General features: G+C 42.7%; 1 protein-coding gene across 1 annotated transcript in view; it reads right to left on the reverse strand.

Moving 5' to 3' along the window:
• Positions 1-1,446: 1,446 nt before the first annotated feature.
• The window catches only part of ZCCHC14 (zinc finger CCHC-type containing 14), a 59,076-nt gene continuing 33,636 nt past the window's right edge, over positions 1,447-26,886 (reverse strand). The window contains 10 exon segments of the mRNA XM_028502146.2: positions 1,447-5,296; positions 6,516-7,985; positions 8,070-8,210; positions 9,244-9,371; positions 9,721-9,812; positions 11,250-11,529; positions 12,580-12,634; positions 12,717-12,811; positions 14,027-14,136; positions 17,240-17,311. Of these exon segments, the coding sequence (XP_028357947.1) occupies positions 5,241-5,296; positions 6,516-7,985; positions 8,070-8,210; positions 9,244-9,371; positions 9,721-9,812; positions 11,250-11,529; positions 12,580-12,634; positions 12,717-12,811; positions 14,027-14,136; positions 17,240-17,311 (2,499 nt within the window). The 3' untranslated portion in view covers positions 1,447-5,240.

A 26,886-nucleotide genomic window follows, 5' to 3' on the forward strand; every position in this document is an offset into this window, starting at 1 on the left:
CAGAACAGTAAAAAGAGAAAAATCCAAAAAAGTGAAAAATAGTTTAAGAAGCCTCTGGGACAACTTCAAGCATACCAACATTCACATCACAGGTGCTGGGAGAAGAAGAAACACAAGAAATCAAAAACCTACTTGAAAAAATGATGACAGAAAACAACCTGGTGAAGGAAATAGACATATAATTCAAGGAAGCACAGAGAAACAAGATGAATCCAAAGAGACCTACTCCAAGACACATCATAATTGAAATGCCAAAAGTTAGTTACCTACAAGGGGGCTCCCATAAGACTGTCAGCTTATTTCTCAACAGACACTTTGCAGGCCAGAAGGGACTGGCAGTAAATATCCAAAGTGATAAAAAGCAAGGACCTACAACCAAGATTACCCAGTAAAGCTATCATGTAGAACTTAAGGACAGATAAAGAGCTTCCCAGACAAGAAAAAACTAAAGGAGTTCATTACCACCAAACTAGTATTATATGAAATGTTAAAGGGTCTTCTTTAAGATAAAAAGTATGAATACAATGGCAATAAATACATATCAATAATTGAATCTAAAAAAAGGGAATAAGTGGAACAAAAACACACTCATAGCTACAGAGAAAATTCTGATGGTTGTCAGATGGGAAGGGGGTTTGAGGAATGGGTGAAAAAGGTGAAACGATTAGAAAGTACAAATGGATACTTACAGAATAGTCATGGGGATGTAACATATAGCATACTCAATACAGTCAATATTCTAAGAACGAAGTATGGTGTTAGAGTGTACAAGATATATCAGGATGATCACTTTTAAGTTACGTAATGTCTGATCACTGGACTACACCTAAAACTAATATAATACTGTATGTCAACAGTGACTGAAAAATTAAAAAATGACTTAAAATTAAAAAAAAATACTTAGATCTATTAACCCCAACTTTGAATGTCATGAAACCTACAGCGGTATGTAACATCTTTAAACCCCAAATCAATATTCAAATTTCTGTCCATATCAAGGACATTTTTTAAAGATCCTTAGAAACTTGATAGAAAATAGATTTAAGATTAAGTATTCCTTTTGTAAAGCTGGGAAGAAGGCAGAAAGGACTGACTCCCTAGTATGGAGATCAAGAATTGTGATTTATTTGAAAAGACTTGCGCTTCATATTGTGAGACAAAAACCTCATATAAGGAAAGGTTTTTTTTTTTCAATTTTTATTTTCAGTACATTAAATTTACTCATAAAAACATTCTAAAAATGTACAATTTTTCCTTTTTAACAAAGTATAATAAAACATAAAAACCCCAAAAACAGAATACTTGACATTTACAATTCAAAATCAAATTAGCAGAATATTAAATATTTACAAAACTATATTTTTAAAAAATATTTATAAAGTTACATGCAGTTTTGTAGGACTGACAAAAGAATGGCTCAAAAATGGGAGACTTTTCCTTCATTCCTAAAAAGCAAATATGTCCAATACAAGCTGTGAAGATTCTTGAGTATACGAGGTCTTCAGTTTCAGTACCAAAGCCTTTGTCTTTGTGCATGTAAGAACTTATGCATGTGAGGGGCTTGCTACAATACCCAGGACGGAGAACTAACACTCCCCTCCCTCCATTAACAGTGTAGTAACATTGACCTTTGGCCTCAACCAGCACAGTATGTAGTTTTATGAATGTTGATTAAAGATATTTTCTTTCAGAACCTTGGGACTTGTCAATAATTGAGCTTCTTCAGAACCCATGGCTTTATATGTCACCTGACTCATTCTTTGGGAGTCATCTGTACTTTGGAAAGAGCGGCCGATGGGATTAGGTTCCACAGGCCCATCCTCTGAGACGGGTGGTCAAGCTGAGCAGGGACACGGTTTCCCTTATAACCTTTTAAGACTCTTCAACATGTAACGCCATCAGTTATCAGTATGTAAAACTAGCAAGGCATCAAATAAACCACCACAAAAGCAGGAAGAGTGACAAAATGATAAGGAATGAGGAGGGTAGGGTACAACCCAATTCCTCTCAGCAAGTGCTCACTGGAAACACTGGAGTGAGTGGATGAGTGCAAGCCTCGGTCAGCCTGTGCTCAAACAGGAAACGTGTTACAGCCGTGTGACGTTAGGCAAAGTTACTACCACTGCTACTGCGCCTCCATACATAATGTGTAGTGTAAACTAACTATGTTGACTTCTTGCGATAAAAGACCTATAGAATTCTAAATATAGTGAATTAAAGTACTCAACCTACTAACTACTATATTAACAAGCTGACTCCTGTAATCTTTTGGAGATTATAGATGATGCTGGTTTTTTAAAATACCCAATCACATATCTGCTTTTAAAAAATAAATTTGTTTATTTTTATTAGAAGTGCTAGCTCCCATTTCCTCAGTGCTCTTTAACAATTAGGAGTTTTAATGTTTAAACACTTTCCAATTTTCAGTACTACCATAAAATAAAAATTAGAAAATAAGGTATAAAATTGAGTGTTTTGCTTTTCAAAAAAAAAAGATTAAATAGTTGTTTTACCCCAACATTGTATTGTACTTTGATCTGTACATTCCTCTTTCCCCATTCTTGGAGATAAAAATGGGGTTAGAAACTTGAATATACGACAGACTACACAAAGCAAAGTGGCTGGCGCCACACCTACCTGGTTGCCACAGCACTTCGAAACAGCCACGATTTCAGGAAAAAGACTAAGTAGTTGAAAGGATCAGTCTGATCTGTGTTTCTAACTGGTGAGGACATCTTCTGAGGAAATGCAAAATGCTTCTTTTAGGTTTACTGACTTTGGTAGCTTTTGGAGAGAAATTCATCAGAGATAATGCTGTTAGCAAATATTCTCAAGTCCAAGTTATGCGATTCACTTGGGAAGAGATCTGATGGATTGGCAGCTTTGTGTCCTGTGTACCTCATATTTACATTTTACAATTGTCAACTTGGAATGACCTCTTTGGAAATGTCACACCACACACGCACTTTCAAAGAAACCGGGAATTTTTCTAAGACCTTTGATGACTGGAACACAGCCACACAACGTCTGAACTTATATACCTCAATCTGAATGTCATACTTCAAATCAAAGTTTGTTTTAATTTTTTGTTGTATTTAATACTAACCTCTAATAGTTATCAAAATAGTTGTAAGGGTAACAACACACACTTTCATTCCCCAATACTGACCACTAAAACAAAAAACCTAAATATGACTTTTTTTGCTATGAGACAGTTTTCAACAATTTCACTATGTTGAAATAGGATTTATTTAAAATATTTCTTTGTTTAAAAAACCAAAAAAATTTAAAAGTTTGGCTTTCAGCACATATCCAGGCCACTATAACGGCCTTCAGAAATATTAAAATCGTAAACATCAATGAACACTCTAAGTCTTCCTTTAACATAATATGACAAGTTCCAGTCTAATATTCTTTAAGGCAAAGTTGTGTCAGTTCTCATTATTTTGACATTTTTGTAGTGTTTATAACTTTAGAGATCAAAACATTCCCCCCAAAAGCTGTTGAAAGCATCACCATCGCTTAAAAACTGTATGTGATAATACTGTGTACCAGGAAAAGAGAATACAGAGGTCTGTCAATTCTGCATTGCATAGAAATAAAACTCTACTAAAATAAAACTCTAAAAAACTCTACTAAAAGCCTTTTGTAAAAAAAAATGTTACAACTTTCGACTTTAGTTTCCATGAGGCCAGGAAACTGATCTCAGAATGTGAAACCTCACATCGCAATGCCTCAAATTCTAGGGTGTTCTTTTAATTTACATCAATTTTGCTTGAGGCTGATTGTCCCATTTTAAGAATGGTCTGAACATTGTGATTTTTTTTAAAAAATAAATATTCATCTGGAAAAATCCCTGGGCAAGGCCTTACCAATCAATATTTTAATACTGAAGGCTTTAGCACTTAAAACAATGTCATTTAGCAGAAAATTCCCTTTAGTCTTAAAGATTTAAGTCCCTAAATTTCAGGCCACAAAGCTCCCCCTGCAGTGGGGTGGAACTGAGAGCTGCGTGGTGAGGACTACTTCTCACCTCGCTAAAACCAGACTTCTGCAGACCCTGTAGCTGTCCTGCTGGTGTGGTCTCTCTCAGAGCCTACCACTGTCTATTAGTCTTCCAGGTAATTTTTAACAGGACTCACTATTAATACACAGCCTGATACAAAAGAAGTTGACAGCAGAAAATTTCTAATCTTTTGCTTATGAATTACAGGACTGTATTATTGTTAACATGTGTGTCTCAAGTGTGAATCTGTTAGCAATAAGCTTTGGGGTCTCTGGGAAATCTGTGTGAGATTAAAAAAACTTGCAAACTCTGCTAAGGACAGATGGCATCTGTCAGAGCCAAGTCACAAAGGCCGTGCCATCACCATGTGTCTGTGAGAGTTCCTTCATGGTGGAAGATGACAGGACTCAAAGCTATGGAAGGGCCAGTAAAGAACATATTCGCAAAGCTTTGACAACCAGGAATTCTCTGGGACTTGGACCCTTAGAAATTAGTTGTTGTGAGTAACTATTTCTACTTAATAATGTAGTTTAAATTTATTTGCAAAAAAGAAAATAAAAAACCTGAAACTGCTACAAAGTGTTCTAAGGAGGGAAGTAAATACTAAAATCTCTGTTGTGTACTAAGTCACGTGGCCTGCTGGTGCCAACTCTGTAAAGACAGATCCTCTGAATGTCTCACACTGACTGGTCTCAGGGAGTTGAGTCTCCCAGAACTGCAGAGATTGACATCAGTTTACATTCTGCTGTAGTGCAATCCTTAAAAAGCCCAGATATTAGTGCCTAGCCACTTTAGGAACAAAACAAAAACAAAACAAAACAAAGGTGACATTTTCCCTCACCCAGGGGTGTCAACAGTCCGACTGGTAGAACTCCACTTGGAGAACTCCAACCTTCAGCTCTCACTTCCGATCTCGCGTAGCTGCCCTGGAATTACGTGGGAGCCTAGAAGGACCAGTTACGGCAATGCTCTTCCAGAGACGGCAGGTCTCTGCATTGCAACCAAGGGTGGAGATACCCACTAGGCAAGTCCTGACATCGAGCTCCAATCTAAAATTTTGGCAATAAAACTGAGTTTGATGCACTCCTATGCTAGGTTTTCTATCCAGTCTAATAAAGTAAAGCACCTTTGGATTAAAAATATTAAGCTCAACAGCAACTAGACTTCTCAGTTTTGTATTTAATTTTCCTTATGTCTCCATGGCTTAATAGTGTTCTGTTGCCAGAGAAAAATATCAATCTGTGGAGTCCAGACTTTCTGCTGGAGGGGCATATTTCAACCTAAAAGTACCTAGAGAGAGGGGAAAAAAAGAGATCACATTTGAATCACTGTAGAATTACCACAAACAACTGATCTGTCCAAAGTTATCTTTGAGTCACTGCTCAAGATTCAGGTGCTGGAAATCTACACCATCTGTTTCTAACGACTGCTAGCCCCCCTCTCCCACCCAAAAACCAGACGCTATTTTACTAGTTTATAAAATCAGACATGGGGTGAAATAACTGAAGAGTTACCAATCCATTCCTTTATTCTTTTAGCAGCTCTTTTTCTGACTCCAACAGCACATAGCTGGTGGGCTATCCAGCGTGCATCTGCCCAGGGACAAGGACCACATGCTCTGGGCTTGCTGCTGCTTCAGGAGATGCAGCACATCTCTATCAACATAGGTGGCCACAGCCCAGTCACCTGCACCTGCCACTAGACCTATTGAGTCTAAGTTGTTTGTTTTTAAAACTCTCCAGGTGACTAAGATACACAGACAGGTCTGGTAATGACAGGTCTAAGGCAACCCTCACACCTACAGAGATCAAGTGACTCAAGGCTGCACGGTGAATAGTTACAGAGCTGGGACCAATTTCCCCAAATGCCCAGTTTAATGATCTTTCCAAAACCAATAGCAAGAACAAACCCATTGTAATAAATACATCAGACATACACTTGAATTTGACTAAACAAAACAAGAGAGAGCAGATGGGAGAGAGGGGTAAGGAAGAAGATGGCAGTGCAGTGAGGTATCGTGCACTCACGTGCACACACCAACAGTCACAGGCACCCTGCAGAGGGGAGAACGGAAGTGGGGACACTGACTTCCATCTGCAGCATCTGAATTTATGTGCTACACCCTAGGCTTTCAGTTAAAGGTTGGGGTGACATTAAATCACCCATACTTACTCCCCAGTCACACGGGAGGAAGTAATAGACCAAGGAGCCATCAGGCCAGAGCCCCTCTCCACAGCCAGCTCGTCACATTCTAGAATAAGGAGCAGGCTGAAATCATGAAGACAGTCTCAGAACCAAAGTAACCCTCCTTTTGGGAGCTCACAGCCTACTGAGAATTTCATGCTTTTTCAAGGAGCATTTGAAAAATTACTTTTTGCTTTTAAAAGAAAGTTTACTATTACTTTCATAAACAATAAACCTTTTCCTGCACCTCTCTGAGCAGCGCTGCACTGCTAACCAGTGTAGCCGGTTTGCCTCCGGAGCTTCGATGGCCGCGGCCTGCCTTTACCTTGCCGATTGAAGTCCATGGATGGCTGCTTGCAGTCCTGAGCACGGTGACCGGTGGCCCCACAGTTGTAACATGAGAGGTTGCCGCTCTTTTTGTGACTGGAACCATTGCTACTGCCCACCAAGCCCTGGGCCTGGTACACACCGGCTGCCCCTGCCATGAAGCTCTGCATGGGAGGGACAGTGAAGGTGGACTGGCCGCCCAGCACGGGCTCCGTGGGCACGCTGCTGCCATAGGGTGAGGGCATGACTGGGAAGGCGCTGCTGCCATACTGCTGGGTGCCCACATAGCCACTGCCACACACGGGGCTGAAGGGTAGGAAGGGGAAGGGGAAGACGGACGGCCCCGAGAATGGGTGCTGGAAATAGTTGGCATAGCTGACAGTCAGGCCGCCAGAGCCACAGCTCCCGCTGCATCCACAGGACGTGCACACGACGCAGCCGGGAGGCGGGCCGGGTGAGGGTTGCTGTGGTGCCGTTGGTTGCTGATGGTGGTGGTGGTGGTGGTGGTTCTGGGCAGAGGCAGGAATGTTCCCAGGGGAGCCGCTGCCACTGCTGCTGCTGCTGCTGCTGTAGAAACTGCTTTCAGGGACTGAGGAGAGTGCAGGGCTGGAGCTGGGGGCGGGGCAGCTGGGCACAGTGGCCATGTTTGGGAAGGACGGGGAAGCGTGGCTACTGGAGGAGGCAGTGTTGCTGTTCGCACAGAAGCTGCCCTGCAGGGGGCCCACGGGCACACTGCTCATTGCAGAGAAGGCAGCTTTGGTGTTGGCTGTGTAGAGAGCAGTCCGGGGGTTTATTATTGCAGGGGGCACACTGATCTGCACACTATTAGAACAGGAGGTTTGCCCAGAAATGGCAGAATCCGCAGGGACAGATGAAGACATCAGAAGTTTCACTGGTGGCCGAGCCACATGGAAGACCGTGCTGGATGTCCCCATGGCAGCAGAGCTCGTCTCCACCACCAGGGCCGGCTGCTGGGCCGGCTTCATCACCCTGTCCAGTGCAGACGCGTGGACGACTTTGGTACGAGGACCAAAGGACACGGTGGGTGACACGGAGCTGCTCTCAGTAAGTCCAGAAAGGACCTGCATGGGCTGATGGGGGGCAGATGTGGGTAACACGTCCATCATGGCATTACCAAAGCTCTTGTCCACTTTGATGCCGCTTCTTGGTCCAGAGACTTTATTCCTTTCTTCTAGCGAGAGCAGTGAGTGCATGGAAGATGACAGGAGCTTCATGTCTGCACCTCCCCTTTCTGATTTGTGCACAGAGTTCAGCATTCGGATGGGTGCGATGTGCGAGGCTGCAGTCATCATCTGAGGAGGCAGAGGGTGGTGGCCTGACGGGTTGGAGCCGGCCTCATTCTGCACAGGAAGAACCTGAGCTGTGGGTCTGGTGGAAGCTGAAGTGAAATGATTCAGCAGCATGACAGGCTTCTCTTTATCGGGACCTTCCATGTGCATCTCTACACCTAGAGATGGAAACACAGAGGTCAGCACAGTCTCACAGGCCAGGGCAGAGGCAGCACTGGGCCAGCCATGCCGGGTATCCTTACGCCTGTCATTCTCCTCAGCACTGTCTGAGCTCTCTTCCCGGGCCTGCACCCCCATCGGGCTGGGCGAAGAGCTGGAGCACTCTGAGGAGCTGCCTTCCCGGGCCGCCTGGTGAGGCGTCTGCTCCACTTCCACCCGCAGCGCTGCAAAGAAGAGACAAGTGACGGTCTGAAAGTGGCTCCCAAGTCCATGCGCTACAGGACTCTGACAGGGATCCCTCCTCACCCACCTCCATGCACATCTATCACACACTGATTTTCTACATCAGCCCCAGGAAGGCAGTATGATTATTTCTGTATTCAGACAGGGCTCTGATATGCTTAGAGAACCAACTGCCCAAGGTCAAGCACCTGGTTATATGGCAGATGCAAACACAGCAACGATCTCAGACAGATACTCAGAGGCCTCCCTACTCAAACACTAGGTAACAAGAAAAAAGCTTCCCAAATTAGCACGGTGCTATAAAAGCAGTCATCCACAAACACACCATGTCATGAGTTTGAGGGACATAAAGACCTTTTTAGTCAAATAACCGCTTAAAAGATACACTGCCATTTTTTTCCTTTCCTCCTTTTCTGTTTTCCCTTCATAGTTTTATTACATAAAGAAAACAACAGAGCAACTTTATGGGGGTCCTCAACCTTCTTCTGAGAGAGAGAGAAAGAGAGACAAGGAGGGAGAGGGAGAAAGAGAGAGAGAGAGAGGAGAGGGAGAGAGGAAGGGAGGGAGGGAAAGGGGGAGGGGGATGGTGTTTGAAAAATCAGATCACTGGAACTTCAAGTCCCCAGGGCAGGAAGGCTAATGGTTAGGCATTAAGAAGAATTTCAAAATGGACTTGGTAGTCAATGACCTAAACATGACCTCTGTCATGACCTTCCCATTTGGGGAAGGGAGATGCTTACATCTATTTTGTATACTTCCTGCTCCTCCCCTCTCATCATAGCAGTTTCTGGATCTAATTCTTTTGCCCAAACAACTTCAGGTGAGTCACCAGTCTCTAGCTTCTAAGTCAAATGACCCTTCTAATTTCCTATGGTAGATTACCAAAGCTAAAATAACGAATAATTGTAAATACTAAAAAATGTGTATGGCAAAAGGGTGTGTTATGAGGTCTCATGATTATCAAAAGGACCAGACTGCAGTCCGTGTGTCCAGGCTAACCCGGCAATTGCACACCTGCAGCGTGGGTGCTCCGCACGTTCTGCACGGGCCCCACGTGGCTGGTGGGGGGCACGCGGGCCACTCCGCTACTGGTGACAGTGGGTGGGGCTGAGGGGTTCATGCATCGCTTCTCTGACTTCTCCCTGTGCAAGAAGAAAGCATGCAAACAGGTGAGGTTTCAATTCTGCTGAAAAACCTTCTCATGTGTCACCAACTCTGCTTACATACATCTATTCCACACAGAGATGACTTTCATCATAATCGTCTCCAGGTGGAAAAATGACACATTCTCCCTTGTCAGGTTCACTGCAAAGGGCCTTACCTAACAAACCAGAGCTACACTCAAAGAACTGTAAAAGCATTAAAGTTTGAAAAGCAATCAAAACTAATCCAATCACTGACATGTAACAAAATCCCAAGTCCCAGCATCTCTCTGTTCAGCATGTCAGAAACTAAAATGAGCAAATATTTCATAAGCAACTTCACACTTACTTCTCTAGCTCCAGTTGAGTCTTGAGTTTTTTCTTTGCTCCCATGGTGAGGGATTCAAATTTATTTAGATCTTCTTCAGTAAGGCTCAGAAACTTCCATAGAAGAAACAAATTACAAAGTTACTGGTAATTAATAAGGATGCTAAAAACAAAGAACTTTGATTCTACCTCTAGGATATGTGAACAGATGAAACTTAACTAGATAACAAAAGACTTGGGAACACTTAAAACAGTTACTTGCTAAATGTTTTGCTATTCATAGTTCAAAATACAGAGACTCATTTTCCACCTAAAGGCATAGGCACCTCACAATGGCTTGGTGAAGACTGGGTCCCCGGGAAGGTCCATACTGTACGGGCAGGTGATGAGAGATACAATTTGGGGAAAAGCCTCCTTCCTCCCTGGGGCTCCCCCTCAAATGCAAGCATTTAATCTCTTGCAGACAGGAAGACAGTTTCTTTTAACAGTTCTTTTTTCCTGAAATCTGGGACAATAGCAACTGTGTTGGATAGGAAATAATCCAGAAGAGTAGAGGCATCAGAACTAACCTGACCTTACACTAAGTGAACATATGATACTCTGGTTCTCAAGACAGCCCATGACATAATGTGTGGCTGCAGCCATTTCAGCTAACGCATGACCAAGGTTAGTAAAAATCTGTTGTTTTTAAGATCTATGAATCCTAAACTGAGACTACTGCAAATATACTTAAAATTTGTTTTTTATTAGGTAGTAACAGCTGTATTTCTAAGTTCAATTGTCAATTTTTGGACAAAGGAAATTTTTACCTAGATAAGTCACAAAGTCATTTTACCCAACAGGGGGAGCTCAGAGTTCAAACACTGAGTACAAGTCTAATTTGGTTTTATTAGTGATACTAAAACTTTAGAATTTAACAGTGAAAAAATGCTCCTAATCAGAACTTTATGTAAAAAAATAATTTCTATGATGGGCTGCTTGAAAGCCCTGAAATCCATCTGTTCCTTTAGCTATATGACCCAAATCAAGCCAGATCATCAGAGAGCCACTTACTTTTAGTCCCACTTGCTGGGACCAAAGTGCTAGGACTCCTTATAGAACTGGCCTTCCTGAGCTGAGCCTCAGCCCATGCACGGGCCTATACCTAGAGGCATCTAAGATGGGGGCGGGGGAGGGGGGGGGATAGTCAGGAGAACTCACTATTTCTACCTATTGCAGGATTGGTGGAGACATAACATCCTTCACATCACAGAGAGTACCTAATTGGTAGAGACCCCAAACCACCTAAAAAAGCTGTCTGTTTACAACCAATCCTGTTCCAGTTTTTCCTTCAGCTGCAGGCAGCCTTCCAATTCCATCCACTGCCTGCCTCCAGCAAGCATGCAGCACTTAGGGCATGCATCTGCAGGTGTTAAATGTCAGGTATTGTTATTTCCACACTACACACAGTTTAGAATCCAACTCAATTCCTCTAGGAATGAGGTCAGAAGAAAGACAGGTTGCCTGAGAAAACAAGCAAATTCTACATTGCCTGCTTAGTAGTCAACATACCTTTTCCATTGTGAGCTGTTTAAAGACAGGATAGTATTTGTGCAAACGCAGTTTCCTCAGCCAATCTAAAATCCCATTTTGCTCCTGGGTCTGAGGAGTCTGCAGACTGGAAGGCATTAAGATGGCAGGCGAGGTGTCCATCTGAGTCCGGTAGGCCAGTGCTGAGCCCCCACCCCCTGTGTGGGAGCAGTGGGGCAAGGTGGCCGCACCAGCTGAGTGCTGCATGTGGTGCTGGGTGCCACTCTGAGAGGATGGGATGCCGGCCACTCCGCAAACAGGCCTGCAAAGACAGTGGACAGGTGGTTTCAAAAGACCGCAGCCTCCACTGAAGGTCACTGTAAGAGACATGCACACGCTGGCTTCCACATCCTGGACTGCATCTGCGGTCATATCTACTGGCCTCAGAGCCCCTTCTGCCACTTCCCCACCCCACCCCACCCCACCCCCATGCTGCATTTCAATGTTTGTAGGTACATGTGCATACATGTATTTGTATGGCAGCACTAGAACACACATGTGCATGCATGCATTTCTATGCATGTGCTCAAGACTGCATGTATCTGTGTATCTGTGTGTGTACATACGTGTGTGTCATGACCAACATCTGGCTGAGCTGTCTAGTTTCTTTGTTACTTGTATCACAGGATAATACTCATAATCATAAATTAAAACTGACTCCTAAATCTTTAAAACTCAATTTTAAAAAAAGTAAATCATAGCAGCTAGAGGGAACACAAAGCATCTTTCTTACTTTACCCCTTTTACCCTAAACTATAAACCTATATGCCAGGCTAAGTGGTATGCACTAAAGAAGAAAGTCAGCGCCTTTGGAGACCTCATTAACTACCTAGCTCTTCACACAACTGTGTGCTCACATGCACTCTCTCTATGATGTCAGTGTGTTAGAACGTCAGCTCTCAGACAGGCAGGTGGGCTGTTTGTCACGTGAGCACTCCCCCAGCCACCATCAGGCCTCACAAGAACAGAGGACCCCAAAGCAGTACTCCGGCATCATGTGCATACTCACATGCCTGGAGCTTGTAAAGATGCAGATTCTCAGAAATCTGGTTCCCCAGCATGTACAGGGACCAGAAACTGGCACTTGCAATAGGGGTCCTTGGGAATTCCAATTCTAGTGGCTCAGAGAACCATTTCTTTCTCTTTTTTTTTTTTTGAGAAATTTTAAATTGGATTATCTCTATGAAACTCCTCTCTCAACATTATTCAAGACTAAGATTGAGAATGACTTAACTCTAGAAACAATTATTTTCACACAACCAAAAGTAACAATGTTATTTGAAAGGTGCTGGTTACATGGTAGAACTCTCACCTTCCAGACACGCCCATCACGGTACCGACTTTAGAAAGGGAAAGGTTGCCAGGACCTGTGAGTTAAAATAAATGTCATAAAATTTACAGATAATAACAATGTTCTTATTTTTACTTAATTACACTTTACAAACTCACTTGGACTTTGAAGCTGTTGGGTGGGAGATGAAGTGCTGAAAAACTTCTTAACATGGTCATTTTTCAGTACATGAGAAGGTAGTGAAGCCAAATACCTAAAAATTAAACAAAGGGTTTTATCTGCATTAAAATATTACCAAAAACTGACTGTGTAGAAAAATTTACATTTTCAATTAAGAGAAATATATACTAGGTAAAGAAGTAGACAGTAGTGCCTTTATCTATATTCGTCCTGATTTAACTCAATTTAATCTTTATTGTGATTCGTATTATTTCCCCATGCACCTTCCGTTACTTATACTGTATCAGATTGTATGAATCAAGCCTTCACAGGCCCACTATGTGGTCACTAAGCCGTAACATGGATGCAACCCACACCATCACAATCCCTAGGAACTTGCAGCTACTGTGCTGCAACTGGGTGTCAGGTGCTAAGGTATCAGTGCCTGTTCTGGAGCCCAGGCAGCAGGCCTTATCCTCCCTGCACATTTAAAGAACCAGTATGCCAGGAGAGTATCCATGGGTCCAGAAACACCTGGCTTAGGAGACCTTTTTATTAGGCCCTGGATCAGTCTTAACTTTCGACTACAGGGCAAAAATAGTAATCAGATATAATTTTATAAGACTGTCAAAATTACATGAAATGGTAGCATATATATTTTTTTAATTTATTGATTTTAGAGGGAGAAAAAGGAACATTGATCTATTGTTTCATTTATTTTTTTTAATTTGACCTTTATTGCATTTTTTTCCATTACCATTTAGTCCTCTTATACCTCCCTCCCCCATGTAATCACCACACTGTTGTCCGTGTCCGTAAGTCCTTTTTCCTTTTTGCTCAATCCCTCCACCCCTTAAGCTCTTCCCACCAACTAGTTGTCATACGCTTTCCATCTATGAGTGTGTCACCATTGTTCTGCTTATTTATGCATTCAATGGTTGCTTCTTGTATGTGCCCTGACCAGGGACTGAACCCACAACCCTGGCTTATCAGGACAACACTCTAACCAACTGAGCTACCCAGTCAGGGCAAGTAGCACGCACTTTGAAATTCCTTTGCTCGTATCCTCGAAATCACACCTAGGTTATTAAGAGACTTCAAATTGCCCATAAGAGATGAAAATCCCTAGAAACAAAGTAGACACGTAAACCACCGAGAGTAACGTATGATGTCAAGAGCTTCTCAGATGACCAGGAAGCTCATGTCTGGACCTGCCTGACCCTGCCCACACTACAGACATGCATCAGCCACCACTGCGCCACCCGAGGGGCTGCTCCCTATGGCCCTGGGGTGGGGTAAAGAGCATTACCTCAGGTCCGCTTCCAGATCTATGTGGTTTCGCTCTACATAAAACGAATCTGGGCCAGCTAAGCAAGGAATGAATTTCTCCAAATTTTCTTCAGGGTATAGCTGAGATAACTGAAAAATGGAAAGCACAAGAAGTACATTAAAATTCACTTCATAAAACCAGAACTCTTTCATGTAAGAAAAACTTGGGGAGGTATTAGAAGGTGACACCTGCTAGTATGATACAAAGTATCATTTTATTAGCTACTTTGGGGTTCTACATCCACTTAGGATGTAGAAAGCCACAAAAGAACATAACACTCCCACCATAACATCAAGAAATATCTTGATATTCTTATAATCATACCTTTCCTTGAGCCCAGAGAGCTGAATGCAGGGCTACCACCTGAACTGAATTGCATGAGGGACCTGTCCCTCCCAGGGGAAACAGGACACCTGAACTGTCTCAGCTGTGACAGAGCACTAGGAGGAGGTGGCCACCATGTAAGCAGGTAGAAGAGACTGGCCAAGATGCACACATTCCCACAGCCTGAGAGTGGGCCAGACATCCATCAGCCAGGAGCCCCAGACAAAAGGGGACTGTACCCTCATTCCTGAGCTCTCTTCCACAGGCAGACTGGCAGGAGCCTCCACAGGTAGCACAGGTATGAGTTGGCTCCCCCTGGGAGTCAGGCAGGAAATCCTGTGCCTTTCCTTGGAACCTTCACTCAATCCACAACAAAAGTCCTTAAACTGCTGCAGGAGGAACAAGGCTGCTCCTGCTCTCAGAGCCCAAGCAAAGGCCCCAAGTTGCTGTGGATGAGGCCGAAGCAATACGTTCCTGCCTCTGGCAGTGGGGTAGGATGTCTTCCTGGCACCAGGCCACAGGCAAAGATACCTTGGCTTGGGGGGAGGTAAAAGCAAAACCCCTCTAGTCCCGAGGAAAGGGCCTACCTGGGTGGAGGACCCTGCAACATCACAGAGCAGAGGTCCACTGCTGCTGGGGAATGAAGGGTGGGGATGCTGAGAAAGCCCCTGCCAAAGGCCTTGTACTTGCACCTAAGTCTGGACCAGAAGGAGAGAGATTCCCCCCATCAAAGTCCACCACCAGGCAATAAGCAACAGCTGTCTCCTGAGGTGGTGGTGGTTGTGGTGGTTGTGGTGGTGGTATGGGGGCATCAGAGCCGTCAACAGAGTAGGGAGACCGCCCTCTGTGCCACAGTCACGTAAGACTGCTGAAAGCTGAGTGTGATGCAAGACCACTGAGAACCTTCCTACACTCCAGGACCCGCTCAAGGCTCAAGGCACCAGCAGCTCTTTGCTGGGGAAACTGGAAGCCTGTGGCACACGGACGGTAACCACAGTAACAACAAAACCAAACCCAGCTCAACCCCTGACTGAAGCAACATGAGGACCCGACTGATGGCCTGACAGAGTGGCCGCATGCCCATTTCCAGGCACAGCATGACTTCCCCCAGTCTCTGTATTTTCTAAACAAGATTTCTAACATTCAGTCAAAAACTGTAAGGCATACCCCAGGAAAAAGAGAGAATAAAAAACCTGTCAAGATAATCATCAGAACCAGACTCAAAACTAACTCAGATGCTAGAACTAACTATCAAACAGGGATTTTAAAATAACTATAATTAACATAATAAAAGATTTAGTGGGGAAAAAAAGAACATCATGTATGAACAATTGGAAAAATTTGGCAGAGATGGAAAGTTTATTAAAAGACATGTCAAATAGAAAAGAGAGGGGGAAAACCAAATAAGAAAAAAAAACAACAAGAAAACCATGCTATCAGAAATGAAGAATTCAGCAAATGTAACAGCCTCAGCAGCAGCCTGGGCTGAACTGAAGAGTAAAGTCAATAAACTGGAAGACAGGGCAACAGAAATGATCCATATTGAAACAGTGAAACGAGTAAGAAAAACAATAAGCACCCGAAAGCTGTGAAGTATCCCTGTGAAGTATATCAAAGGTCCGAGCACATGTAACTAAGTCCAGAAGTACGAGTGAGTGGGGCAGAGGAAATATCTAAAGAGATAATGGACAAGCATTTTCCAAAGTTAATGAAAAGACAGCAAACCAGACTTCCAAGAGTGCCAGAGAACCCAAAGCTGGGTGAATACAAGCCACTGCAAACACCCAGACAAGAGACCCATGCAAGGTCAGAGTTCCACCAGCATCAGGGAGTCCAGAGAACTTTCTTTCTTTTCTTTTCTTTCTAACAAAATGAGAGGACAGGCACAAAGGAGAAGAAATTTAGTGTTCTATATGTTACAGAGGAAAAGTGAGCTCCATGAAGGGTCAGTGGCCCTAGAGGAAGGCACTGTGGTCTTCTCGTGTGCCTGACATGCCAGATGGACAGGCAGAATCAAACCACCTTCTGTCCAAGCTTTTAAAATAGGGTCCACCAATGGGATGTTCCTTTACAGGATTACAGTCAAACCTTGGCTCTCAGGCGCCTTGGTTCATGAACAATTTGGTCCTCAACTAAGCTGTTCGCAGAAAAACATCTTGGTTGCCTAAAAAACTTCGGGTGTTTATTCTCAACCCAACAACCCTTTCAGGCTGACACCAGCATGATCAGTCACGTGTCTCTTAGGTGATAAGGGAGATTCTGCTTTTGAACCAATCACTTCTCAAACAGTTTTCTGAGAATGAATTTCAAGAAGTTCAAGAACTGAGGTTTTACTGTATAGCCTTGCTTTTATACTGAAAATGTAAGACTCACTTTGAAAACACTTTAGATACATGTGGGTGAGTATATGTGTATGCATGTACATGTGTAGGCATGTAGGTAAAGAGGTATTTAGTAGTGCAAGCTTTTGTTCAAATAATATTTGTTGAATTAACCCTAAAATGAACAGGAAAATCCAACGTGTCAAACAGGTAAAGGTGGGACTAGGTGAAGTCTCTCCCTCAGCCTCTGCTGAAGAACAGCCAAACCAAACCAAGCCAAGCACCCTCAGTCATCTGTGCAGTCGCATCTTCTGCCTCAGCTCATTCTCAACAAGTGGGAGGCGTCCAGACTGGCATCGAGGACCGTGTGTTTACTGCCGCACTCCGTTAGACACAGACCTTGGACTTCCTGTGGACAGGCGCGAGTTCCAGGCACACATTCACTATGCTAGCTGAAGAAAGCCGTCCACTGAAATCACTCTGCAGTATTACCAACCACAGGGAACCAGAGCCTTCTCATTTTTAGAAGAGCCCTTAATCACCTTACCTTTGAAATAAATTCAGTCACTTCAGAGGAAGATTTGGTTACGGATGTTACTGAAGAGTCAGACCACAAGACCTTAAAAACAAACAAACAAACAAACCTTAAAAACAGACACCACATACGTAATCCACAGCATGCTTGTCCAGGCATTCTTGCGGGCACAGGTGTCATGGACACAACAGGCCCTAGTATACTGTGCGTCTTGTGAATGGAGCATTTACACATTCATTGACTTGTTAGAGAAAGAGCACTCACTCAGGTCCAAAGCTTAACTCTGTCTTTTGGGTAATTATTCAAATATCGCCAAATTACTCAAGCATGGAATCTAAGGTCTGCTCCTCAAAGTTCTAACAAGTCACTGACAACTATGGCTTGTGATGCCCATATACATCACCCTCAAGTGGACCTCCTCTCCTCAGGTCATTGTGCACAACTTTGGATGCAAATCAAGAAGTTACTAGAAATCAGCCCAGGCATCCACACAATAAGCACTTGTATGTGCCCCTGCCCTCAGGAAGCTCACAGAACTGGGGGCCCCGTGGGAGAAAATCCTTAACAGGCCAGGACATCAATACTAAACAGCAGAGAAAATCTTCCCTGGTGGGGCAGTGTAGGAAGAATCTGCGGAGAAAACATCAGAAAAAGGGCTTTCTGGAAGAAGTTCCACAATGTCTGGTATACCAAAGACCTGATTATACATGTCTGTTTTCCCTTGCCTGCGTGTATGATGGGTAGTTTTGTTTCATTTCTTCGTAACTGTCAGTCTCCTCAAACTGACTAAATTCCCTGGGGGAGAGGGCTGGGTCTTTTTCTTCAGTTTTCTCTCCACATGTCTCACAGTGTTTCCCCCCAAGGTGCTAGATGCGCATGAGCGGAAGGGGGAAGACACCTATGAACATCATCGGAGGGCTTTTCTGCATGAGAAAAGCATGAGCTGAATTCAGATGGGCAAGCATGAGGCCTGCTAAAGGAATGAGGCAGACAAAGAGGACAGAATGCGATGACTGGGAGGGAGGGGCCAGAATAAGAAAGGTTCAACCACGAAACAGGAACTTTACCCTAAACTCCAAAAGAAGCCACTGGACGATTTCAAGTCAGGAAATAAAATGACCAAATATGTTGTATTTTATTACCAAAAAGAAAGCATTAAATTTATACTGACTTAGAGCAAACAGAGCCTGGAGATATCAAAACCACCTTCTGCTCCCCTCCCCCCCACCTGCCCTCATCACGTATGCTGCGGGTTTTCTTTGGCCTGGAAGGACTGCCGTCTCCCCTCTTGTCTGCTGAAGTCCACATAAGTTCCTTTCTACTTCAGTAGCTGTCACACTACACAAAAATTACTAAGGCATTTGTTTCATCAAGATCCCATTAAATACAAGCTACCTAAGGAAAAGGACCATCCTCTTCATCTTTGAATTCCCAACTACAGGAATTCACCAATAAGGCAAGCACTGGCATTCTTTGAACAAACTTGTCTTGCCATCTAAAAACTACCTACACTAAAAGGAAAACACCCAAGTTGTTTTTGTCTAAAACAATCAAATCTTACAACAACATTAAAAAGAAGTCTGGTGGTGGTTGCTGGGGGGCAAGCTGCTTCCCACACAAACACAAGTAACATCTATGATGGAAAGTGAAAACTTTCTAGTCATTAGATGTGTGAGTCAAAGCACTGTTGACATCCTCTGTGATGTGGAAAACATGTCTTTTCCTTATGATAATAATGTTCTAGTTTGAATCTTTTCTCTCTTTCCGTCCACAGTCGCATCCCATGAGTGCATCCTAACCCAACTGAAACATGAAATCCAACACCCAAAGAGTACGGGCAGCATGCACAGACCACTTTATATTGAATCGACAATCTTCATCCCCAACAATTATGTACTTTAAATAAGTACAACTACCTTAGGCTGTCTGCTACTGATACATTTTTCTTTTACTTCCAAATGGAACTGATATTTCAACTGAAAGCAGACAGGAAGCCAAGACCTAGAAACAAGAGCTCACTTCCAGGCTGGATTCAGCACTACTGTGCTCTGCAGATGAGGCAGGATTATTTCACCCGCACATCCTCTGCCTCTGCCTTGTCTGCAGGCCCATTCCCCTGTGCCAGATGAAGGGAGAGGCCACAGAGGGGTGTGGATATGACAGAAAAGCCCCACATCATGCAATGTACTACAGAGACGCGTGCCCTGTCAAATCCCAAGGTGGAATAAATTACAATCAACCCCATTACTTATGTACCAAGAAAACATATTCCCAATCCAGTTATGGCACATTATTTTCCTACCACTTAATCAAAGAGCTACTTGGCCTTACTGAGACAGGTCTAACACATCTTAAGCATCCACAAAAAGCAAAATATGCACAAAATAGCTACATATTTAGGATCTCTTCACACTCAAGAGTATAATTCTGACTCACTTTTCACCTTGATCATGTTTTTCCACACAGCATCATTTTCCAAAGCATGTAGAGTAACATTTTCTTCACCCTACGCAAGAATCCGCCAGCCAGAAGCCCCTTCGCCCTGCTCATGCCACACCCTAAGGTGAGTGGGAGACCCAGGGCCACCACACCTACTGCCAGGCTTCTGAGAATCCCAAACCAACCACAGAGATGGGCAAAGCAGTCACACAGGACAAGGCAGCCTGGAGGAAGCACAGACCATGCATGGAGAAGAAAACTTTAAAAGCAAAACAGTCCTTAATATTCTTAGTGAACTAAGAAAGCATAACCAAGGACAAGATGCTACAAAAAAAGAGTTGGCATAGAACAAGTAGTCTCTGAAATTGAAAATAGGATAGCAAAAGTGAAATGAATTCAGTTGAAAAGATGAAAGATGTAGTAATCTTCCATAAAGTAGATCACAAAAGAAAAAAACAAAGGGAAAGAAAATAGAGGGGAAAAAGACAACAAAAAACCTAAGGACCATTCTTAAGGCCCAACATGCAGGTAAGAGTTCCAAAACAAGAAAACAGAAAACTGGGGCAGAGGAAATCAAAAGGACTGGTCCAAGAAAATGTCCCTAAATTAATGGATGTGAGTTTTTAGATTAAAGGGCCCACTGTATCTCAGCATATGATGACTACGGACCTACACCCAAGCACATCTCCAAGAAATGTGCAAACACTTGGGACTGAGAAAGTTCTGAAAACTGCTAAAGACTGAAAAACAGGTCTGAATGCAGGATCAGGAACCAAAATAGATTTCTGATTCCCAACAGCAACACTGCAAGACAGTCAATAAGCAGTGCTTCCAGAGTCCTAAGGAAAAAGACGCCCAACTGTATTCTCAATGTCAGGATGAAAAGACAAAGGCACTTCCAGACATGAAAAGTCTCATAAACTATACCCCCCCAAACACCCTTTCTAAGAAACAACCAGATTAACTACTATACCAAGACTAACTTAAGACAAAAGATGACCTACGACCTGAGAACATGGGACCAGAGCTGGGAGGGAGGAAGGAACCTCCAGGTGATGATGAAAAGGGACCCCATGATGAGAACTGTGTGAAGGGCTGAGGAACTTAAGTCCCAGTCGGAGCAGAGCCACAGCTCCAAAGATGAAACCAATAGGAGACTGGACACATCTCAACAAGGAGAGCTGCAGACACCTAGGGAAAACCTTAGGGGTGAGGTCTTTTTGCAAGCACTTGCCCCTGGGCAAAAACAAAAACAAGCAAAATGAGACTTGTAACTCCAGGGAAAACATAACTTTGGAATGAAAAGCACTAAGCACACGTCATACGGCTTCAGTACCAACAACCTTCACATAGTCACACTAATTATGATACAACCAGAGGCACATATCAAAAGAAACAGTTCCCTGCGACTCTGGGCAATGTATGCAGAATTACTGGACTCTTGAAACTGTGTGTGTGTGTGTGTGTGTGTGTGTATCCAATGAAAACAAAATTGAAAAAGTAGTCACCAAGGCTCACCCTTTGCTAATAATGATAAAATATTCACAGCAATTAAGATTGTTTAGAGATGAAAAATTAAATATTAAAGAAAAGATAAAGCACCAGGATAGATATAATCTCTAGGTTCTTAAGGAAAATGGCATAAAAATAATTCTTTTTAATTCACAGTGTTCTATAGTTCCTCTTAAGTCATTAAAGCTCTACAATCTAGTAGGTGCTTCAAGGGTTTGGGTAGTCATTTGAGGATTTTTTCCCTCCCTTTCCTTCACGTGTAATAACTAAAGAAAATGTTTTAAAAACATTTTTTAGTTACTCTCATTTCTCAGTAGTGATTTTGGAAAATCTGGTAACATGTGGACATTTCACACATACATAGTTACATACTGATTTTATTCTGTCACCTGCTTCCTATATACTGATTTGGTTTCCTCAGTTACTAGTAACTAGCAATTACAACTTCAGCAAAAACAAAACCATCTCCATGGAAAAGAACAGAAAATTCAAAATTCCTATTTGTAGTACATTCGTGTATTTTGAAATCATCTTGATCTGGGGTTAGATCTTCCTATAAAGGAGTAACCTTTAATTTGTATACTGGAAAACAATGACCCATAAAAATTACAACTACAGATAAATAAGGCTGAGGAAATTGGTGTGGCAGAGAGACATTGATTTCCCCCTGAATAATCAGAAAAATTATTTCACTGAGTCCTTCCATATTCTTAGCAACAAACTGTCACATCTCATTGAGGCTGGCAGATACTCCTAATAAGATTTTTTTACTGTTCTGGTCACAGTATAATAGCTATTTATTTCCACATACAAAGGATAACCTATGTAAAGAACTCTTTAATCTTGATTAATTAGGGTTCTGTAGACAAAAGGGCAGGTAATTTTTATTAAAACATTTTATTAACTTAAAACTGACATCAAACTGTACATATGAGGTCTGTCCAGAAAAAGCCCAGTAATCGTTAAGATAAGAACAGTTTGTGCCACATTGATATAGCCTGGCAGCCAAGGAGAGTGGACTAGAATGTGCATGTGTGAACAATGACAACTTCACTGTACTAGTCAGTGGGGGTAGCAGATGCCACTGAGTGAGCACGTGTACTGTGTGGCCATCACATTCAAAATGACCAAGTGAGTAGAGCAATGAATTCTGCACCAAACTTTGTGTTAACCTTGAACATTCCCCCACAGAAACTACTGGGATGACTCAGAAGGCCAAAGCTATGGGCAACTGGTGATGTACAGCTTCCCACAACAATGTGCCTATTAATGCATCACGTCTTGTGAAGAGTTTTTTGATAAAACATCAAATCACCCAGGTGACTCAGTCTCCCTAGAGCCCCAACTTGGTGCCCTGCTGGCTTGTCCCAAAACTAAAATCACCTTTGAAAGGGAAGAGATTTCAAACTGTTGATGAGATTCAGGAAGATACAACAAGACAGCTGATGGCAATTGGAAGAATGTGTGAGGTCCAAGGTGCCTACTTTGAAGGAGACTGAGGCGTCATTGTTCTATGTACAGTGTTTCTTGTATCTTGTATCTTCTTCAATAAATGTGTCCATTTTTCATAGTACATGGCTGGATGCCTTCGTATTTCAGACAAATCTCATATTTCAAGGGCACAAACTGATGTTTCAACATGTTTACGCCCATTGTGAAACTATCACTCCAATCAATATAATGAACATATATGTCACCCTTAAATCTTCCTCCTGCCCCTCCCCAGGAGGCCCTGATCTGCTTTCTGCCACTGTTTGCATTTTCTAGAATTTTATGTAAATGAACCTTTTTAATTTTGGGGGGGTGGGGGTGAGGAGAGTCTGGTTTCTTTCACACAGCATATCTGAGTTCCATCCGCATTAGTGAATGTATCACCATTTCACTCCTGTTCCCTCTGAGCAGTGCCCCACTGTACGAACACGCCGCCAGGGTTTGTTCACCATTTTCCCGCGGAGGGTGCTTGGGGTGTTACAAACAAGGCTGTTATGAATGTTCATGCACAAATCTTTGTACAAACATATGCTTTCATTTCCTTTGGGTAAATACCTAGAAGTGGAATTGATGAGTCATATTTTAGGGATATGTTTAACTTTAAAAAAAAACTATCAAACTGTTTTCCAAAGTACTTGTACCATTTTACATCCCCACCAATAGTGTAGGAGAGCTCCAGTTCTTCCACATACCTGCCAACACTTGGTATGGTGAGTCTTTTTAATTGTGGTCATTCTAATGGGCATCTAGTATTATCGCACAGTGGTTTTAATGGGTATTTTCCTAACGACTAATGATGTTAAACATCTGTTCATGAGCTCTTTGACATCCATACGTCTTCCTTAGCAAAGTACCTGTTCAAATCTTTGGCTCATTTTTTAATGGGTTGTTTTCTTATTGAGTATGATGGTTCTTTATGTACTTTGAATGCAAATCATTTACTAGATATGTAATTTGCAATTATTTTCTCCTAATTCATGCCTTGTCTATTCATTTTCTTAACAGTGCCTTTCAAAGAGCAAGTTTTAAATTCTGATGAAGTCCAATATATTTATTTTGCATCTTATGGATAATTTTGGTACTGTATCCAAAAAACCTTTGCCTCAAAACTTTGTCACAAAGTTCTCTCCTATGCTTTCTTCTAGAACTTTTGTAGCTTTAGGTTCTACACTTAAGTCTAAAATCAATTTTAAGTTAATTCTGTATTAAGAGGTGAGACTTGGTTAAGGTTCATTTTTTTGTATATGAGTATCTGTTCCAAAGCCATTTGTTGAAAAAAAAATCCTTTCTTTATTGAGCTACCTTTACACCTTTGTCAAAAATCAATGGACCATTTACATCTGAGTCTAAATCTGGACTGTGTTTTGTTCTGATCGATACCTCTACCCTTTCAGCAACACCCTGGTGTCAGGGTTCCTGGGGCGTAACAGGAAGTCTTAAAACCTTCAGGAAATATAAGTCTTCCAACTTTTTTCTTCTTTTCCAAATTGTTTCGACTACTCTATAGTTCTTTCTACAGAAGTTTTAGAATCAACTTGATTCCTAAAACAGAAAATCCTACTGGGACTTACTCTTCAGGGGCCATTACAACGATGGAAAGTTTAAAGATGCGTTGTCATTTCCTTGTATGATCTGATGGCAGCTAGCCAAAGTGACTGCAGTGAAACACCAGGAGCTATGAAACCATACAGTGGTTCCACTTTTCCTCCATGTGAATGATACGTATCTGCATCCTATAAGCAGCTGCTTATTTAAGAGTAGAAGACTTCAACTCACCAGGCACATAAGCACAGAGTTTAAGCAGCACAAATTAATGGTGTATTTTATAAATAAAATTTTTTTAATGTTGATTATCTTTTCTTTGTGCCATGAATACCATCCAACAAATGCGGTCTGAACTATAAATTCCTTTGGGTACATCAAGTTCACACCTCAAAAGAACTGATAGCTGGACTGCTGCATAGTGAAGGACACTTTTCTGAACATAAGAATACTTTTAAAATCATTTATCACATCAGGAAAAGTCAGCTTTTCAGACACTTCAGCTTACTTACTGGGGTAAAGACATCTTCAATCGGACACCTAATCCCATGTGACAGTTACCAATGTCAGCACTAAGCAAGCGTCGCTGGTCTAGTGCAGCAGCCTCCGAGCTGGGAGTGGCCCAAAGGCCACAGCTCCAGGCTCCTTCCGGAGCTGTCCAGCTTGCTTTCAGAGGACTCTGGCATGGGCCCCCATCCCCACCGGCCCGTTGCTGTCCTTTTCTCCTAATCATAACCCCCTCCTCCAAGAAGAAGCCGTGAGAGGCCAAGTGTCTACTTTGCCAAAGCTCATTTTTTAGCGAGCAGCTGCAGACAATTGTGTTGTATGTGGTTCCTGCATCTCACACTGCGTAAGCCCGATTCCCTGCCACAAGTAACAGGACTGAAGATGGGGACGAATCAAAGCCCAGATGATCAGACAGACTGTGAGTGGGGCCAACCACCCCTGAGACTCTCCATGCTCAGCAGTCTCCTGATGGTAGCCCCTGTAGAGGCAGATGATGATTGCTAAGCACCCTTCAGGGAAAACCTGATGGCGAAAGGCAGAGAGTAGAGGGGAAGGGATAGCACATCCAGGTCTGGGGACTTGCTGGGCTCCCAGTACCTACTAGGCCTGGAAGATGCTGGGATTCAAGGTTCTCTGGGTGCTAAGACTTGAGTGCCAGCTGCAAGCTTTAACAATCTCCAAAACCTAACTTAAGTCTTTCCTGTACATTTTGAAAAGTCATCATAGCTTAACAACTGATTCTCACAATGTAGCACCTCCCAAATCAAAGGAAGATTTTATCCTTTTAGTGGAAAATGTATTTAAAGTATTTTGAATCTGCTACACTGTGAAAAACTAGTAAACTTCACATAGTATACAAACTACTGTATTTTGCCGGGTGTAATGTGCAGTTTTTTGCCCAAATTTTTGAGGGAAAAATAAGGGTGTGCATTATACATGGGTAGTACCTAAAATACCTTGTATATGTTCTTGTGTTTTGTAATTATTTGCTACATAAAATGTCTTGTACCATGATATATTAAAAAATAAATGCTAAAATTCCTTTACAATACAAAAAACAAGTATCTAAATATAAATTTAAAAAACTGAATTAAAACTTAAAACAAAAGACTTTTTTTCCTGAAAGTTTGGGCCAAAACCATGGTGGTGCATTATAGACAGAACACATTATACATGGCGAAATACGGTAGATACTCACTAGTAAACTGCACTTAGCATATATACTAGACACTAAGCAGAAGCTTTCTCTCCTGAGAACATTCCCCAATAATGTGGGAAGCAGATTTTCCTTAACAATCAGTATTCAGGTGCGTGGTCAAAAGAGATGTTCACACAACACTGCTGAGCAGGTAACAGAAATTCATTTCCTAGCCTCTCCCATGGTTAAGTGGGACCAAGAAACTAAGTCATGGTCAATAAAACATAAGCAACATGAAGTAGCTGCTTTTAAGAATGTTCCTTAAAGAAAGATAAAACCTTTCCCCTTCTCTTCATGCCGTATCTTGCTATGTGGAATGAAAATGTGAGGACAGGAGCCCTAGCTGCCATCCTGGGCCACGAGGCTAAGGGTCACCTCCTAGGGATATCCAAGTAGCCAGCTGCAGAAAGCCTGGACCCTAGGAATTTTCAAGAGCACAACGGCCATAGCAACACCAGGCCACCTCCCTGTTGTTTCAGACATTGTCACTGAGGGTCTTTAACCCTAATATACATTGCGTCTCAATTTTTAAGATTCTCTACTTCAGCCAACTTATGTGACCAACTACCAGCAGCTGAGCATATCAGTCGACAGAATGTTCACCATACAGACCAAGAAGCATTTGTCATCTAGTGGGTACAGAAGAACAGCTTTTGTTTGCAGGCTTTTACTGCTTCCAGACCTTGTGCTGAGTGCTCTGTAGGGGCTGTCTCCTTTAATTCTCCCCAAAACCCCTCCTCCTTTACTGACTGGAGGTGTTGGGGCACAGATGTTCAGCAATGTCCTCAGTCATATGGCCAACAGGGACAGGACTGGACTGTTGTTAACGCCAGGCAGTTCTAGAGCCCAGGCCCCTCCCCCTCATGGAGGCCACTGAGGTCATGGAGTGAGCATCCTGTGGGCCGGAAGCCCAACAAGCCCCATCCTGGAGGGGGCCCACCCCCGGGCTGAGTCCCAGCTTTCTCTCTCC

Source organism: Phyllostomus discolor, chromosome 12 (assembly GCF_004126475.2).
Source record: "Phyllostomus discolor isolate MPI-MPIP mPhyDis1 chromosome 12, mPhyDis1.pri.v3, whole genome shotgun sequence".
NCBI classification, from domain to species: domain Eukaryota; kingdom Metazoa; phylum Chordata; class Mammalia; order Chiroptera; family Phyllostomidae; genus Phyllostomus; species Phyllostomus discolor.